At 42.7% G+C, this 19,135-nt stretch overlaps 1 protein-coding gene and 1 long non-coding RNA gene across 2 annotated transcripts; one reads left to right on the top strand and one right to left on the bottom strand.

Annotated features, from left to right (window-relative positions):
- Positions 1–2,578: 2,578 nt before the first annotated feature.
- On the top strand, positions 2,579–19,059 carry SLC25A43 (solute carrier family 25 member 43). Its single transcript, XM_085060476.1, has 5 exons — positions 2,579–2,931; positions 5,345–5,586; positions 6,051–6,223; positions 17,227–17,361; positions 18,421–19,059. The coding sequence occupies exons 1-5, from the start codon at positions 2,660–2,662 to the stop codon at positions 18,622–18,624; spliced, it is 1,026 nt and encodes a 341-aa protein (XP_084916602.1). The 5' UTR covers positions 2,579–2,659; the 3' UTR covers positions 18,625–19,059.
- On the bottom strand, positions 14,920–15,871 carry LOC146437457 (uncharacterized). The gene is made up of 2 exons (XR_014852241.1): positions 15,252–15,871; positions 14,920–15,161 (listed from the first exon to the last, which is right to left on the bottom strand). It is a non-coding gene; the product is annotated as an uncharacterized LOC146437457 (long non-coding RNA).
- Positions 19,060–19,135: the final 76 nt, after the last annotated feature.

Raw genomic sequence — 19,135 nt, 5'->3', positions numbered from 1 at the left:
GTCACTTGTTTGTTTTGCATTTATTCTCATTTAGCTAAATTGGATTTGAAGTGAATCAACTTTAATGTACAGAGATTGCAACATCACAACCAGCTACATTTCAAATGGTTTGCTTTAGAGCCTGGCAACTGGGGCACATAGATGAGCTTCTCTGGAAGCTTCAGGACTAGGCTGGGAAGGAAACTGATTGGAAGAAACTTTGAAAATGAAGCTTCCTTAAATATATGAAAGGAATACTCTTGGCTATGTTTCTGCTTGAGGCTTGGTAATATCATTCCAGGAATCATGTCTGGATATTATGTAGTGCTTAAGTAATTTAAAAGCTAAGATAACTTTGCCTGTTGAGACTATGTATCTCTCTACCTCTAGGTTGTACAGTCTATAGGGAAACCCAAACCTCAGAGTTGTATTTAATTCTGAAATAGAAAACTGAAACCTGTTCCAAGGGACAGTAAGAAAACTTACATAGTTTTATTTTGTGAATAACAGTGATACAGCCTTGCTTATTGCAATTTGCTGTCATTGAGGTTTGACTCAGGAACCTAATTTGCGCACTGCTGAGATATTCTTTCCTTAGATGCTGATGTATTATTGAATGATAGGTAGCTCACCTACACAGCTGCATTCTAGCCAGGAACAAGTGAATAATGGGTTGAATGCTGCCATCCCCTGGCTGGCTGCACGGAAAACCTTTTGAGCTTGCAGGTCTTTAAGGTAATATTAGAAAGTACCTGGTGGTGGTTCCTTTTTTTAATGTGTCCGACTTCCCTATCTGGACTTTCTAATCATTCTGTCTGGTGATGGCTTCAATCTACAAGAAGGTTACTTCAGAAATACTTTGTATATAAGTGGGTAATTTTGTTTAGAGAGGAAGGAAGGAAGGAAGGAAGGAAGGAAGGAAGGAAGGAAGGAAGGAAGGAAGGAAGGAAGGAAGGAAGGAAGGAAGGAAGGAAGGAGGGAAGGAAGGAAGGAAGGAAGGAAGGAAGGAAGGAAGGAAGGAAGGAAGGAAGGAAGGAAGGAAGGAAGGAAGGAAGGAAGGAAGGAAGGAAGGAACATCTAGTTCCAACCCTCCTGCCATGGGCATGGACACTTTCCACTAGATCGGGTTGCTCAAAGTTCTGTCCAGCCTGGACTTGAACATTTCCAATTCCTACTGGTGACAATTTTTTTAATCTTTTTTTTTTTTTTTCGCATATGACAGGTTTTATTTTAGCAGGTCCCTTTACAAAGGAGAAAAAAATAACAACAGAGAAATTCACAGCAATCTCCTTCTTCTCCATGGATTAAATTGTGCTGTGTAAGGCTGAGGTCATCTGGTGATTAATTTTACCAGCCAGAACAAGTATGTAAAAACTTGCCCCAAAATGAGTAATGGAAATGGGAAGACTATATGGAAAATACCCGTGCTCAGTAAAAATCTTAAGCTGAGATTTGTCTTGTGCAGATGAGCAACAAAAGCAAAACCCTGGAAGAAATATCACCCTTTTCTTTGAATATTGACGTTTTGAAGGTTTGAAGTCTTCTGTTTCCAAGCAGCATTAATGTATAGCAAGTTATACCTATTTATTGTTGTTTTACTTTTCCTCGATGGTTAAATGTTTTCTTCTCACCAAGAAAGTGCAACCATAAGTAGCCAAGTTCCTGGAGAGAGATGCAATTCTAGAGAGATGTCTTCTAGCTCTTTTATTGATTTGGAAATAGTCCATTCGATTAGCATGAGAGCATTCTTGCCAAAGGCAGACTAAGAGTCATCTGATACTGTTGTGCTGGATGCACTGTAAGAAGATACTGAATATAGCTTTCAGTTTGGGTGGGGGTTTTTGGTTGGTTGGTTTTTGTTGGTTTTTTTTTTTTTTTTTTTGGTGGTTTTGGGGGGTTTTTTGGGTGGTGGGGGATTTTGGTTGGGTTGTTGTTTTTTGGGGGGGTTGTGTGGGTTTTGGCGGGTTTTTTTGGGGGGGGGTTATATTACAAGGAACAGGACAGAACATCCTGTTTTGGAGCAAATCTCTGCTACTGCCTTCTTACTGGCTGTTATCTCCTCACTCTACAATTCTGGTCTCCACTTGGGTGTATCTCCTTCCCACTTTCTTCTCTCCCCTCCCTGCTCCTTTTTTCCCTTTTCTCTGGCAGCACGTCACCAAAACCTGAACTAATTGACCTCGTAAATCTTATTAATGATGTCCACTCAGTTCCTGACTTCCAGCACCAGCACCGAGTGCTTCAGAAGCTTGTTACTGTGTAGTGATGCCGTTAGAGAGAGAGAACCAGCGGCTGCATTCGCTCCCGGCGGAAACATGTTTAATTGTAAAGAGAAAGGGATGTGTCCTGAATGCACCCGGGTCACTGTTGCGAGGGCGCTTTTTTTCCCGGCTACATCGATGGCAATAATTTAATAATCCATGAATTCAGGTGCAAACGGAGCACGGGCACAGTCCGGGCTCCCTCCGCGGGCAACGCGGAATCCGCTCCGGGTTTTCCGTCCGCCTCCACAGCGCGCTCCCGGGGCGCGCGGAGCCCCGCGCCACAGCGCCCCCCGGCGGCCGAGGCGGGAGGCACCGCCCCCGCGCTGGCCGCGCCCCGCCGGGCCGGGCCGGGCCGGGCCGGGCCGTGCCGCTCGGTACGCTCCGCTCCGCTCCGCTGCGGCGGGGCCGGCGGGGCCATGGCCACCCTGCGCCGGGACGGCCGTGTCACCGCCCTGCAGCGCCTGGGCTGCGCCGGGCTGGCGGGCGCGCTGAGCCTCAGCCTGACGGCGCCGCTGGAGCTGCTGACGGTGCTGGCGCAGGTGGGCACCTGGCACTGCCGGCGGGGGCTGCGCGACGCCGGGCGCAGCCTGTGCCGCTGCGAGGGCGTGCGGGCCCTCTGGAAGGGGAACCTCACGGCCTGCCTGCGCCTCTGCCCCTACAGCGCCCTGCAGCTCGCCGCCTCCCGCCGGTAAGCGACCGCTCCGCGCGGGGCTCGGGGCTCCGGGAGCAGCGCTCCGCTCCGGCCTGCGGGGCTGTGCGGCAGCGGAGGGCAGGGAGGGAGAGAGCCGAGTTTAGTCTGGTATCTGTCTCTGCCGGGTAGCCAGCCGGCTGTGCGCCCCTTCTCCCCAAAGACGCGGACCCTTGCTAATAATTTATTTAATTTATTCAACGCGTAGCGGTTGTTACGGCCTGTTGATATGCCAGCAATCGCTCATAAAGTCATAGATGCTCTTCAAATGATGAAGGGTCGATAGTCTGTTAAAATTCTTATGCTCCGGTTCCTTTAGAAATGAAGTTACAGTGCAATCTGCAGATGTGGCTGTCACATCTGTTCCTTGAAACCGATTTTTTTTTATTCTTTTATACACTCTCAAGTATTTATGTTTTCTGTATCAAAGAAAATAACAAAATCACGAGTCGAATATTTTACCCTATCATATAGGAGTTTCTAAGCAAATTTGATCGGTTTTGACATTGATATGTGACATTATTTGTTTTAAGATTTTGTTTTCGATAATGCACAGGTATTAAACTAAGGTAAGTGCTGGAAGGACTGCAGCAGGATCAACATGGAGCAGTGCTGTTTCCTAGGGTTCCCTTCTGCTGCCAGTATCTCTCAGCCTCTGCCGGGAGTGCCTGACTGTTCGCACGCACCAGCATGTTTGGCCACTCTGGAGGCTGGGCTTCATTCTTTTTTTTTTTGATTGCAGTCAGCTGTTCATGATAGCACATGACATTTCCGCCGAGCTGAGCAATGAGTTATTCTGTTCTGGGCAGCAGCACAGCCTCACTGGCACTGCCAACCCGCTGGGTTTGTCACTCATCTGCCCAGCAAGTCACCTGTCCATTGCTGCCTGCGCCCTTCAGGAGACCACAAATGAAGTGACCCTAAAACTGGGCAGCCTTGTTGTGCCATAATAGACACAGTGGTCAGAGAGTGCAATAATGTGAGTAGGAAGGCACCGGCAGTAATTTAAACGTAACAAAAAGTTCGCAGAAAAGGTAGTGTGTTGCACCAGTTGATTTTGAGCAAAATAACTTCATTGTTCAGCTTGAAACAGTGTATTCCCTTTGCAAGGCTACAGTTTGTGTCTAGTTTGCACAGGGTCTTCTGAATTACTGGTGGAAGGAGGCTGCCAGGAGATTAAATACAAGGTGCCTGTGCTTAATCCTTATTTGGGGATTTTTGAATGTCTTTTCTAGGGTAGAATGGTGTGTATAAAGGCAAGAAACACAAAAAGAGAAGTGTTATAGGGCATCTCAGGTAAACAGCCCCAGGAGGAGCAGCACTGAGCACAGTCAGCGCCCCAGGGATGATGACTCCATGCTCTCTCAGCAATTACTCTGCATGGACTCTTATCTTTCCATGGTAGTTTTAAATGTTATCAGGGTAGTGCCTACAAACACCCCACCACCCTCCCCACGCATTTGTGCACACACAGGAAAATCAGGCTGTGTGGGTTTGGGGACTGTATAAGACACACAGGAAAAAGGGTTTATGCCCATTCACTTTTGCTTGGCTGGGCTTTCTGCCCTGGGCACTCCCAGGGCTTGAGACAAGTAGATGCAGGGATCTGTCATGCAGTAGAAAATGCACACTCATGTGAAAAAAACATCAACTGAGCGAGCAGTGACTTGTAAATATTTGCAAATTATTTTGTTCTGCACATGGTTACACCATGTGGGTTAAATGTAGATGTACTGTTTAGGCATTTTAGTTAATGCTTTCCAAAACAGAATAATACATTTCTTCCAGCTAAAACTCTCAAGTGTTTTTTCTTGCTTCTTGCTGCCTCCAGGACATTTCTTCCTGATGCAGGAGTTTCCTGTCATAGAAAAGTCCTTCAGTGCACCACAAATTTTCAGTTGTGTGTAGCTTTTAAAACTGTGCTTCAATTTCAAATTTTCAAATTTAGACTTAACCTCCTGAGCATAATAGTGCCTGAACATAAGTCTTCTTTAGAGGTGTGTCCCTGTGGAGCTTCCTGACCCTATACAAGTAACAGAGGAAGGTTCAGTTGCTCTCAGAAGGCCTGTGATGGTATTATCTGCATATTTCCTCTTACACGATAACTTTAACTGACAGGCTGAATCAATGTCTTTAACTGATAATCAGATAATTTCTTGCAGATGTGTTTTAAGTCATGGTAGTTTTCATCCTGTACAGGGAAATACAAAAGAAAGGTTTTCATCCTGTAGATGGATGCATGTATGGTGTTATGTATAAGATCTTGGATGAATCACATATTGAAAGTTTCAGTTCCTGCTGCTGAAGGGGCTTGTGGACAGAAGAACATTTGCATCAAGAATTGTCTGCTTTAGTTTTTCATGTGTTTTTTCACAGTGTCATTAACAGTACCTCTTTTATGTGTTTGCTTTAGACTTGTCACCCTTTTTACGGATGAGCTGGGCCATATCTCCCACTGGAGAGCCATCATGGCAGGAAGTCTGGCAGGCATGGTTGCCACCATCGTCACCTACCCCACTGACGTGATCAAAACGCGGCTCATCGTGCAGAACCGGCTGGAACCATCTTATGAAGGGATTCTTCACGCTTTTTACAAGATTTATCATCAGGAAGGACTCCGTGCACTCTACCGTGGTGTTTCACCAGCAATATTAGGTAAAACAATAATGGAGGGAAATCACCTCACTGCTTGTTTTTTGTTGCAGCTTTGTAGTGAAATCAAGTGAGCTGCATTCTCTTGCTCACTTGATTTCAAAAGCAAATAGGACTGTTTTCTTGTAGATGAGGAGATTTGTTAGGCACTTCAATACTGATAACCTCTGCTGCAAATTTTTTTTTTCAAATTAGGACCAAGTGTGTAGCATTTTATATATGGTTAAGTGTTCAGCAAAATACTCTTTCCCTTCTTGCCCCTATCAACACATCTAGATGCTACAATATGGGTGTTTGGTGGTAAACCAGGGAGTAAAGAGCAAAGTTCTTCAAAATCTGGATTGGGTTTGTGTAATGTGAGGTGTAAATTGGCAGTGGCTCCTCCCATCTTTCTAGTTATGTAATGAGCAGCTCTGTTCTCTTAGTGTACAGTGTGTTGATATAATCCTGCCTGGTTTGCTTTCTAGGTGCTGTCCCATTTTCTGCAGGCTCATTCTTTGTTTACATCAGTCTGGACAAAATCTGGCAAGAACCCATAGTTCATTTCACTCCTCTTCAGAACTTCATAAATGGCTGTGTAGCAGCTGCTGTGGCACAGACACTTTCTTTCCCCTTTGAGACTGTCAAGAGGAAGATGCAGGTACAGAACCTTCATGTTACCAGTACTTTGTCATAGGTGCTTAGTGCAAGATCTTGGAACAAGACTAGCCAGGTGATCATAGCCTCTTACCAGTAGGCTACAGAGACTTCGGGTTTGGTTTTGTTGGGTCCTTTGGGGATTTTTGTTTGTTTGTTGTTTCGTTTTATTTTAAAAGTCTGGAAATTATTGCTACAAGTGGGTTGTTACACCTTTAATGTGATTCAAGTACTGTCATGGGATATGTGTATGCTCTCAGAATCTGTGTCTGTAGCTTTATTTCTTTTCTATTTCAAAGCAGTTCCATCAAATTCTCAAAGTTCAGAATTGGCAAACCTTCAGTGAAACACAGGCTGAAAGTTTGCCAGCTGAAGAAATTCAGTCCCCTTAGTGGTAGGCAGGATGAATGAGATCCATGTCATTTTCAAAGCCTGTGTGTCTGCCTCACCACAAAACAAACAAACAAACTTGCTCAGCAGGTATTAAGTCTGAAGGGTCATAACTGTCCTTGTTCTTGTTGCTGACTCCTCTAGCTAACAAGTGACTTACCAGCTGCAGGTGCTGCTGTTTTCCTGGAGCATCAGCAACTAGAGAGTCACTATATCTTCCTGATCCTTTCTTCCAAAAGTTTAACACTAATGATGTAAAAAAGACCCAAACCCCACAAAACAATCACTGTCCCACAGCTTTCATCTCACTGGCATACTTCATTTGCTGATGTTGACTTTTCATTAGAACTTCATCAGTAGAGTGACAGTGAATAGCTTTCATCATACGGTTATTCTCTGGCAGGAGCATATGAGTTTGGGTTTTCAGCCTAGTTGATGGGATTGCAGATTTATGGGAAGCTTTTGAGATCTTATTAGAAAAACAATGATTTGTTGTGGCAGCATTATATAGGTCCTTGCCCCCTTCATCAAGTGATAGCCTGGTTGGCAAGTCACAAGGTAGCAAAAGGCCAGTGAAACTGTGAATTTCGCTCTCCTGCTCCCCAAGTTCCCCTTTCAGGGCTGAGATGCCGTGTCACAGAAGTCTTCACTGCCCTCTTTCCATCTTGCAGAGAACCTCAGCAGGAGAAGTAATGGCTTTTATCAGACCAGCTCATGTAGCTGATGTGTCCACTAGTCAAGGTTTAAGCTGGGCCCTTTCATCAGGTATCTTAGAAAATATTTCAGGCAAGAAAGAGATTCCGAGCATGAAAACTTGATCATTTTATCCAGCTATACCCGTGTGTCTAAGAAAAGCAAATACTCCTTACAAGCCTTCTTTTACTTTATATCCTTGTGCTCACAGCAATATTGCTGCCACAAAGAATAAAAGAAAATAAAGGCATTTACTGTGCTGTTTCCCGTTTAATATTTTCTGTCGATGCAACAGGTACTTGAGCATTCAGCTTTTGTAGCCAGTTCAAAAGCAGGTTGTGGCTGTGACTGGTGTGATGTTCTGTGTTGGGCTGTGTCGTGACAGGCATGTGAAGAAGTGGGACAGGTCCACGTTTCATTTTCCTGCCACTAGGCCGTGCTCTTCCACCGAAGGGATGCTTAAATCATCTGATCGGCGCTTCCAGCAATGAGGGAACTGGATTTATTGACTAAATATGTAGGAAGTGGAGAGGCTAAAAATACTTTGCATGAAAACAAAAGGCTCATCAACAGAGAGGTTTTCTTCCTCATAAGTGTATTGCAACACTGAGTAGTGATTTTCTGAGTTTAGAGAAACACCTCCTGATCAGTGATTTATTCTGAAGGTATGGGAGAAGGCAAAGGTATCTCAGAATGAGCTGCCTAGGTGTGAAATCCTGTAATTTGTTGGGTACTGGAAATGACTTAACTCATGAAGAGTTGTCCAGAAAAGAGACCTATCAAAATCACACCCCAGCTGATACCAAGAGCTCACTGGAACTCATGCAAGGTTATCCAAGAAGTCAGGGTTTTCCAGATAGTACCAGTGTATGGCCAAGCTTTGCAGGGACCAGCTTTGTGCCTGCTGGTCTGTTCATTTTTTGGGGTGCTGGTCAGAAGAGAGAAATGCCTAGTACAGCAGCAGGGATGGACCTAGAAAGGGGGAGAATAAAGAAAAAGGAAAAGAGCTCCAAGACATTTCTGAGTTCTGTAGAAAACAGGGAAGCAGATACTTCTGATCACAGTTTTTCTCTGACATTCTGAGCAGCTTCTATTCAGTGATTCACATTTCTAGTTGATAGAAAGAGCAGGGTGCCAAAGCCTTCAGCTACCCCTGTGCCTGGTGTGTGCTCTGCAGTGCACATAGGGAAGTGCTGAGGTTTTTTTGGAGCAGTGAATGCTGTGTGTGTGTAGGAAGAGGAACCCAGCACACTGTGGAGGTGAGAATCAGATTCCTCTTCCCCCCTTGTGTCCTACCAGTCTGAAGGATGAAGGGAGTATGTTGCTAAAGAAGACTTTTCCAGTGAAGCTGGTGGTGATGGGGAGCCAGGGAGTTGTAAGGCAGTCTCAGGAGCTTCAAAAATTGAGAAACTAGGACACAAGGCTGTCCCCATTGATCCTGGGGTAGAGTACAAGCATGAGACCAGGACACCCTGTTCAGATCTTTACCTGATATGCTAGGCAGTCTTGCAAGAGTTAGCTCCATTCATCTCCTCATCTGGACAATGCTTGAATTGTTTGCATATATTAGGGAGTGAATTCTGCCATGGGAGGAAGGATAAAGTGCTATTTTTGATCTCCATTGTAATAATCTTGTTTCATCCTTTCTCACTTCACATATCTGAATCCTACACTTGTGACGTTGGCTGCTTCTGTCACTGACAGCTGTGGGAGTAGGAGCTGACTGTCAGTGAACAATTCTTCCTCTGTGTTTTGGTGATGCTTTATGATGTCAGATTTGCTCTGTAACCATGGCTTCTTCCCCCTTAGCTGTTAGAATTAGCTTTACCAAGTTTAGTTTGTTGGGTTTTTTTAAAAAAGATGTCGTGTTTGCTATATATGTGCTTGAATGTTTTTCTTAAAAGAAATGTTAATTGATATGAGTGAGTCTGATTGAATTACTGAGTCCTCTATGTTGTGTTTATCCTAATTTTATTCCTTTGTCTTCCTTTTTTCACTTTGCTCCTGATTGGCATGTTAGAGAATTCAGAGGTACTGTATGCATGTTTCAGCATGGAAATATGGCTTTTGTTGTGCATCTGTAGAAGGGGATTAGTGAAGGAGAGGGTTATTCAAAGGCATGTTCTATATTAAGTATTTTCCTGACTTACTTTTATGATGTATCCGTTTCTGAACAAAAACTTACTGATCTTTATATATCCTTTTGACTGTTATTCTTGGCTTTCCTTCCTTACCTCACAATATCATGTTGTTTGTTAGTTTCTAAGCCATATTCAAGTACTGCCCTTTTTATTGTGCAGACTTGCATACAAGAACACTGTTTTCTTTTTGAATTCTTTTTCTACCCTCAGCAGGGAAATCTTCCTTTGAATGAGTCTGGGTCTAAGGAAAGCACTGGTAATATGTTTCTGCTTTCCCACATCATCTTTTTGCCTATGATAACCTTCATAAGTGCCTATTGGACTGAGCTGTGGCATTTCAGTAAGGGAAGATGAATTTAGAGCTGTTACAGTCTGTACAGAAGATTATTATTAGAATGGCATCCATTCCAGGCTATGTATGGAACTGAAAACCTACAAACATGCAAATGGTCAATGCAAATCCAGTACCCAAGTTTGGCACTTCCCTCTGTGCTCATGACATGCAGAGGTGGGCTCAGACACCCCTGAGTGGCACTTCTCAGCCTCCATCCCACACTGACCTGTGACTTTGGTAGTTTTTTAGGCCCAATGCACAAAGATGTCCTTAAAGCTTCATAGATACTGCACAGTTACTCCTCACCTGCTTACACGAATAAACTTTGCATGGTTTTCAGAAGCTCAGCCCTGTCCCCATATTTTAATAAACGTAACTAAAACTTGTCTTATACTTTTCTTCACCAGTAAACACTACTCAGGTATAGCTTTGCCATCAAACCCTTGTAATACAGAATAAATCATACTGTTAGTAAAGTGCAGGATTCAGCACATTTTTGGTGTTGACTGCACTGCATCCTCAAGCTATGAGGACATCTCTGTGGGGAAGGCATTGTTCAGTGCTGATCTTTATGTTTCAAAATTCAGACTTTGACTTCACTCCTGCAAACAAACAGACTCACTGTTCTTGGTTAGTGTAGATTGTTGCCATGCGTCACCCAAGAAGTGACCTCTTATCAGTGACAAAAGTGAATCACTTTGGCCTCATCTGCCTATAAATCTGCAATGTGTTTTGAGTTTTTTATTGCCTTTTTTTTTTTTTTGTTCTTTGGAACACAAGATGCTCTGCAAATGTGAAATCTGTTGTAAGTTATGTAAATGCTATGAGTTAGTAACTTGGAGAAAACGAAGCAGTAATTTCCTTTGTGAGGTAGCCTGTTGAAAGTAAAAGCCTCTCTTTTAAAAGGAATACTGTTAGTTTTTATTTTAAAATAGTCCGCTTGCATGGTACAAGTCAGTCTAGCAAGAGCCCAGTGGCTGGGTTATAAACAGTTTTGAAAACGAGAATGATAAATGTTCCTTCTCTGTGCTGAGATGAGGAGCCAGAGCTCCTGCTTTGCCTAAGCATGAGTGACTTGCAAAAGAGTGCTCTGTCATTGGGGACAGTCATTGGACTGGCATGCAGCCTCTGGAAGCTCACAAGCTGTAGTGTCACTGCTGGTGGTGAGATCTGTGTTCTTGTCAGCTGGGAATATGAAAGTTATTGAAGTCGTGACCTGGTTTAAAAATAAGAAATCATTTTTGGGTCATGTGGTTCACACGACATCTCAAAAGCATACGTGCTCTGAGACTTTGTGCAGGGAGACCCTTTAATAGTGAACAGCATGGAAGCCTTGAAAATTTTCAGAAATTGAGTCATTTGACCACACAAATTCCATAGTGTGGGAGCAAATAAGGATCAATATTACTACTTCTAATATTATTTCCTGTCTAAGTAACGCTGATATGATTGCTAGATCTCTGTCCTTGTCCTTGCCCCTAATAACTTTTGATTCTACTGTCCAGCTTCAAGTAAACTTCACAAAAGAGTGGAGATTACAGAGATAGTAGCTTCTATCAAGTGTTGTGAAACCAAGTGCACAGATAGGTGAAATATTTTATAGTCTCATCTCTAAGGGGAAGGGTGCAGTGTGGGTTCTTGCTTTTCTTACTTTTCCCTATGATCTTACACTCCACTTCTTCTTACTGCTGGGGTTCAGGCATCAGCCAGGTCCCCATGCCCTGGGTGGTATTTGAATTTAGGACCAGTCTGGCTCCTCTAGTTCTCAGCAAATAGCTCATAGATGTCAGATTCTGGTTGTGGTAAAATCCCTTCCTTCCTTCTCTTTTTTACTATATGTGAATACTTTGAGCTACCAGCAATTTTTATTGTTTCACTGATGTTGTTATAAAGATATTTTATACCACTTTTTGAAGTCATTGCAGAATATTACTCTGCTGCTTAGGGAAGTATTTGGTCCAGTAAATGGTGAAGACAATGCCTGAAAAAAACTATGGAGCATAACATGGACTTTGCCTTCTGTAACAGCCTAGATCAGCTTTTGTGAATCTGAACAAATCTCAGAAGTATTTCCCTTAGATCCCCAGAGAAAAGCATGGAGACTGACTGTCTGTCAAGTTGAAACACTGAACAGTATTAGTAGGAAAACTGGATAAGAGGAAGAAATCGTAAAGCAAGAATTGGAAGCAGGACTGGGCTGCTTTAACAGGGAGGTCTGCCCTGTCTCTAAACCTGTTCATCCAAGAAGCTGTGGTGTGATAATTATGTAATACTCACCCTGAGGTAGATTAGCTTAGCACTGCAACACAGTGGCCTGCTGAAGAAAAGCAGGAAACACACTGCACCCATTTGAAATGCAGGAAGTCTGAGGGATGGCAGAATGCAATTCTCTCCAAGTGATCTTCCCAGACACCGAAGTGGCCACCACGCCCCCAGTCCGAGATTTGATAATGCCAGCTGATCATGTCTGCCAGCCTCTTACAGCCTCCTCAGCTCTGTGATCAGCATGGTGTGAGTGAGAGCTCTTTAATCTGCTTTGGGACAGATCAGATGGGTTAACTCAGCCCACCTTTTTAAACTCCATAAGCTCACCCAGCAGACAGGACCTGCCACGGGCTCGGTTCACTGCTGTGCACATGCAGCTATCACAGACATCGCTTTCAGCCAGGAGACAGCAATGTCTCTGGAGTAATTATTACTGTTACCCCAGTGTGAGTACTTTTGCCTCAGATACACAGGACAGCCTTGTATTCATTTGTCTGTGCTTAGAGTTATGTGCCTATGATATGTGAGGTGACTAATTACCCAAAATACTCCATAAACAGGAGCTAGAACTTGATGGACACTCTCTTCTTTCACATGTGATTTATTTTGATTAGGTGTGAATCCTTAACTCATCCACATAAGGTGAATAAAAATATGACCTATGAAAAGCCCCAGTCCTGTAAAAAATTAATTTGCTTCTCAATTCCTAGACAGGCAGCAGAAGATACGGGAACTAGCATTCCTATCCACTGTGTGAAGTGTGGGACCAAGCCAGTCTGCCTAAGATTTTGCACCATTAAATAAATTAGTCTAAAGTGCATGAAAATGGTCCACCCATTTGTAGGGCTTGAGCTGAACCATCATGAGGCATTTGGAAGCCACCCAGATATGCCCATGCAAGGAGTTTGCACTGCCTTGCAAAAAGTCTTCTATATTCTGTATTAAAGATTTCTTCGTACCACAGGAGTTAAAAGCAGAGGAAGCTTAGGCTCAGCAGCAAAGGAGGGATTCTGCAACAAACTGTGAAGCCTCTGGGTACAACAGGCCTGGTGATATGTATTTAAAGCGAAGAGTCAAGCTTTTGATCAAGCATGAAGCTGTTTTGCTCAGTCAGTGCCATTCTTCCCAGAAAGACGTGATTTGGATTTGGCCCAAGTTCAGGTTACAGAGGAAGGGACAAGGTGTTCCTGAAGTGCAGGACACTGGAGGTCAGCTGTGCTGTGCTGGTCTGAACCAACTGTATCCTGATAGCTTGTCATGCTGTACCTTCCTGTGTGCCTGAATACCTCTGGGTGGACTTTAGCCAGGGGCAAGTCAGCATTACCAAACCACTGGCAGGGAATGACTGCCGAGTAAGGCTGACCTCCAGGAGGAAGGATTGGTTAACCCAAGAGAATGTTTTTTCCCCCAAAAACTTAATACCAATTTACATTTTATTTGTTTCTCTTTGTAGTTGAATGAAACACTCTTCCAAATATCTGGTCTTCACTTGAGTGAAATTTCTATTGACTGGAACTGGAGTGATATAAACTTGAATGAAAACTGCAATATTTGTCCTTCAGTTTCCTTTGAACTACAGCTGCACTTGCCTGTTGCATTTGCCCTTATTAACCCAGACTGCAAAGACTTCTTATTTTAGCTTCCAGATTAAGAATCTGAACTCTTGAGCTATGTGTAAACTGTCTTCCTGTACTTTTTTTTTAAGTGATCAGAAGTGTAGGACACTTGAATCTGTTGAAAATATGTAAATAACAAGTGGTTTTACTCCATCTGCCAGCAGGGTAGCATACCAGTGATGGCACTTATTCACTGTTAGGTATCTTCTATATTCGGTGTCAACAGTAATACATACTCAAAAATAAATACAAAATATTTGTATGAACAAACTTTATGAACAGGGAAGAAGGGGGAAGTACATTAATTGAGTACATTAATTCACAGTCTCTGATACAGGTGAATAATTGCAAACTAAAATGTCCCAAAGTGCAAGTAAAAAATTTTTATCTGCACAGGAGAGGGGCTGGGGAAGATCATTGAAAAGGTCTGTGAGATCAGTTCCCAAAATGGGATTATGTTGTTCTGGCAGTCACCTTGTAATGCAGACAATGGGAGAGACGGTGTCTGAAGAGTCTTCAGGTAACAATTACCTATAACAATTAACCTGAGTTTTGTCATGACACTGCACCCTTATTTAAATGTTTTATTTAAAAACTATGAGTGCAAGTAGTTGGGCTTTTTTTGTACATGTCTCTCTTGGATTTAGAGTGTTGCAGTAAACAGTGCTAACTTTGTGGATGTATTGCAGTGATGTAATAGACTTGGTGGCCTCTGGATAAAAAAATCTGTGTGAGAGAGCAGGTGGAGCCAATTCTGCATTTGATGTGCTTTAATCATTTTGAGAACCCATTGTCCATCAGAGGTAAAAAGATAAGCAACTTAGCCCTGCTCCTACTATGACTAACACCTTGGCACTCTGTTATCAGCACAGGGAGCTGTATCTCCAGCCTCCTGCAGTTTGAGACAGCTGTAACTGGGGGGAAGGAAGTCTTTTAAAGAGTTCCTAACAAACAGATTTTCATGCAGCAGCTCTTAGCATCAAGGGGTGTCAAAAGCAAGGAATTCCAGCTGCTTTGAGGTACATGAAATGTCTCTGTCATAAACCTGACCTTTTTGGTATGAGATTAGCTGTTTGGTTTGTATGTCATGGTAGGTTTCTGCAAAAGAGGTAGAGAAACCAGTTTGATCTGTTTTGTTGCTTCCAGTTTCTGGCTCTGGTGCCACAGGGTGGTTGTGAGGATTGCAGTGTGGTGGACATGCTTAGAAGAAGAACCACCAAACCCCACAGCTACTGTTTTTCATGAACAGTGCCAAATGAAACACATTTGCAGAGGGTATTTTTATTAATACATTTTAACTTTGTTTAGCTGTATTCCAAAATACTGAGGTTTTAACTACACACTGATAGAGGGTTTTAGTTTTCCTTTTGCAGTAGGTGATTCCGAGATTCTGTGGACAATGGTTATTTAAACACTGTGTAGGGTCCTAGAAGCATGCAGGTCCTGTAAAGCAGAAATGCTGGCAACACATACTTCACAGACTGAAATCTTGGAAATGGCTGTCTGTGGGGAATGGTACTATAAATAATTCCAGTAAATCTCTTAAGAGGTCAGTATCTACAGGCAGATTGGAAATCTGGGGGGTTGACTTACCTGTTCCTTTGTAACTGTCTTCTGGAGGTGTTTACTGTGTGCAGGATCTTACTGAAACCTGCACTGTGCTAGTCACTTGTTTTGGTGTTGCAGGCAAGAGTACTGTAATGAAAACCTTTGATCTGTGCCTTTTGCAGTGTATACAGTAATGAAGGGGATTAAGTCAAGCTCATGCAGTTAAATTCTGGCAGGCCATGCCCTGCCTACAACAAAGGGACTGAAAAAGGAAGGGAATCACATGTTAACAGCATTCTTGCCTTCCTGAAACATTTCAGAAACCTGCCTTTCTTTACTGCTCAGCTGCCTATGACTTCATTTACCAAAAAAACCTCGTGGTTTCCAGACCGACAGTCTGGAAAGCAGAACAGTGTTTTGAATCCAGTTCTGTGACTGCTGTTGCATTTTTAGAGATACTTTCATCATTTGAGTTTTCTTCTAAGCATTGCTGGTGCTAATATCACCATTCTTACAGAACTGGTTTCTGAAGTGTCAGTTGCAGCGCTGAGCAGCTTCTGCAGTACAGACATGAAAGTTTTTGTGCAGGAGGTTTTTACTTGTTACCTACCATAAGAGTATTTCACATGCATTTCAATCAGGCAGAAAAAAAAAGAAAAAAGAAAAAAAGATTAGATGTGATTTTTTTTTTCAGACAAAGAAGACAATGCCCTTAGTATGTGGGGTGATCAGGATTTTTTGTCACCCTCTAAATTTTAACAATAGACTTGCCAGTAATGCAAGGGAATGCAACAACATTTAAACTATTTGATTAGCCATTTCTTCTGTATACCTAGAGCATGAGTTTTGATCTGTTTGCATTTCTAGCATCTCAGTTGCCAAGTACTTGAAATGCTATAGCTGAGGCATCTAGAAAATGTCATCACCACTTGTCAATTTATGAGAGGCTTGTCATAGGCTTAGCAGCTCTGAGAAGCTACAGGTTAGTCTGGACAAGGAGGGGAAAATCACTACACTATATGGTGTTTCAGATCAATGAGAGGATCATTACACCCATATTCATCAATCAATTAACTGTACAAGCCCCATTTTTATCCAAGTTCTACCTTAGGATGATCAGTTTGCAAGTTGTCATACCCCCCTCACTCTGAAGTGTCACTTGCCATGTGTTTGAGTGAAAACCTGATTTGCCAGTGCAAAATAAATCCATGGCTGCATGTGCACAGATGGATGAGGAGGGGATTATTCAAGGTCAGGTTATCCTGTCTGTGCTAACGCAGTAGGAGATTAATGAAGAAAGGATTTAGCTGTTAAAAATGACCAACTACACTTCTTCCATGTGAACAGTCACTGTACTGCAGTTGGAAGCTCAACTGCAGTCCAGCAGGATTCTCCCCAGCTAACTTTAACCAGTCCCTATTGACTGAACACATTGATATGGGAGTGTGGGCACCAACTGCTCACCTGCAGCCCTTGGTGGGCTGAAATCTGTCCTTCCATTTCTGCTGTGCTGCTGCTCCTCAGCCCATTTTACGGTTCATGCCTCTCACTGCTGCAGTGCAGACACAGCCTCAGCAGCCAGAGACAAGTCAGCTGGTTCAGTCAGAGTTACAGGAAGGCAGTGTGGCTTTGGGCATCAGCTCCAACCTTCCCTCTCATGGTGCTCCCCTGCCAGGGATGTGAAACATCTCTGCCTGGACCTGAGCAGCTGGCATGGGGCTGATGGGAGATGTTGCTCAGATGGTTTGTTTTCACAAGGGTGGTATTTATTCCTAGTAGTGATATGGCACAAAAGGGAGTGCTGTGTGAAATTACTGTTCACTTTCATATCTATTGAGGAGTGAATTCTTTCCCTTTTTAGTTTGTATTTTAATGCAAATTACTGATACTTTTGGGAAGAATCCAGATCAGTCTGTTGAAACCTGGCGTTGACTGTTCTTTATATACCAGAATGGAGAAAATAATTAATTACTTTGGTTTTCTCTGCTTGCTCTAAATCCCCCTGGGTGTCTCTCGACAGGCTCAGAGTCCTTGGCTTCCCCACTATGGAGGAGTTGATGTCTATTTTACTGGCATGACTGACTGCTTCCGGCAGACTGTGAAGAACAAAGGTGTGCTTGGACTTTGGAGAGGACTCACACCCAGTCTGCTCAAGGTGAGGTTTTGCTTTCATCCCAGTCAAATGCTATCCTGAAATAATCAAGACAGTTTTGGACAGTTTGAGATAGAAAGCTTATGATATGCCTTTGTACTTAGTAGCTTATAGATGACAGAATCAGTGACAAAACAGGTTGTAAACCAGCCTTGTAACTTGATTTAGTGGTATTTCCCCGAATGAAGGCTTGGCTTCTAGATGTGACCACTTTAAAGTTCATTTGAATGTCTTTAAAGAAGGAAGTGCTGCTAACACACAAGGTGTGGAATGAATGGGGGATTGCAAGTGATCCACTTAGGACAGCTAAACAAGTTCTCCTTCTCAGCTGAGCTCCAGTAATTTGACATGTTCTACTGAGCTGTAAAGAAAAGTGTGCTTTTGTAAGCCACTTGCCCAGAAGTCCAAAGCAGTGCTTTCAGCCAGCTATTTAATGCATGTTTATCAATTACTGCAGCCCTTGCTGAGTTGGAAGCATGAAATAAAGCATGATAGCTTAAACAGAAAGTAATTTAATTTACATAAATACGTTTTACAGTGCTGTGATGAGGATTACCTCCATAAAGTACTACAGGTCCGCTAATGAGTGGTGATTGAGTGACAGTGTGATTGATTGTGATGGCCTGCCTGTGATTGCCTTACCCTGGCTGATACAAAAGCAGTGGCCCCAGAGCTGCTGGTTCTGCCTGGGACGAAAGAAGAAAATAGTTCAGTCACTCCAGTGTATGTAGAATAAATTCCACATTTCCTACTGGCATTTGCTGAGATTGCTTAGGATGTGCTTGGGTATTTGACAAGTTCCGGTAATCTATAGACTAGCATAGACCTTCTTCCTCACAGTATTGTTATAATTAGTTATGTAACAACAATAAACTCCTACTTTCAGCATGCTGCAGCTGCCAGCCTAGTTTGAGATGAGATTCTGATTTTATATAAATTAGGACAGGTCTGTTAGCAGATCAGATGTGAAGTCCTAGAAGTTTCCCTTTTTCTAAACGTTTAAACTAAGCATGCTACTAGTGAGTCTAATTTTTTTTTTGTCTTTTATTGCTTTTTTATCAGATTGTGCCATACTTTGGTGTTATGTTTAGCACCTTTGAATTCTGCAAGCGGGTCTGTCTCTACAGAAATGGTTATATTGAATCTCCTTTAAATTACAAGCTAATGCCTGGTGTGGACCAGAGTTTACACCCACAAGAACTGAGAGAATTAAAGCTCCTCCGAAGGGAAAATTTTAAGCCAAGTAAATCAGCTCTTGAAAACTGACACCAGTGTCCACTGCAGACAAATACCTTTCTTAAGGAACTTTGCAAGAAAGACATGCTGAGCCACAGGTACTGGTATTTCAGTGGATTGTGTGATTCTTGTACTGAGACACCTGTGAAAGGAAAGAATGAATCTGTATTGCATTTGCTGAATGGATATAAAGAATATGACTAGCAAGCACATACTGAAGAGGAAAGATGCAACTAGTTTGAAAACTGTAAGCTACTGGAACTTGAAATGACATTATTTTAGGTGCTTTTTAATATAGAATAGCCATTTGAGATTAAACCAACTGCAGAAGGGCAAGAGAACGGAGATGAGAATAGCGATTGTGTCATCGAAGATGTTAAGAAAATGGATTTTTTTAAAGCAACCTGAGACACCAAGTCAGCCAAAAATAATAAAACATAATAAAATAAATGCAACGTGCAATAATTTCTACTGAAATCTCCAGGTTTTTTAGTGATACTGTGCAGATGTGGCAATCTACAGAGTCAGAATTAGTCTTAGT

The sequence above is a fragment of the Lichenostomus cassidix genome, chromosome 4A (assembly GCF_008360975.1).
Source record: "Lichenostomus cassidix isolate B80296 chromosome 4A, HeHo_3.0, whole genome shotgun sequence".
Classification (NCBI taxonomy): domain Eukaryota; kingdom Metazoa; phylum Chordata; class Aves; order Passeriformes; family Meliphagidae; genus Lichenostomus; species Lichenostomus cassidix.
The sequence above is the reverse complement of the archived record's forward strand: the minus strand, read 5'-3'. Positions and strand labels throughout refer to the sequence as shown.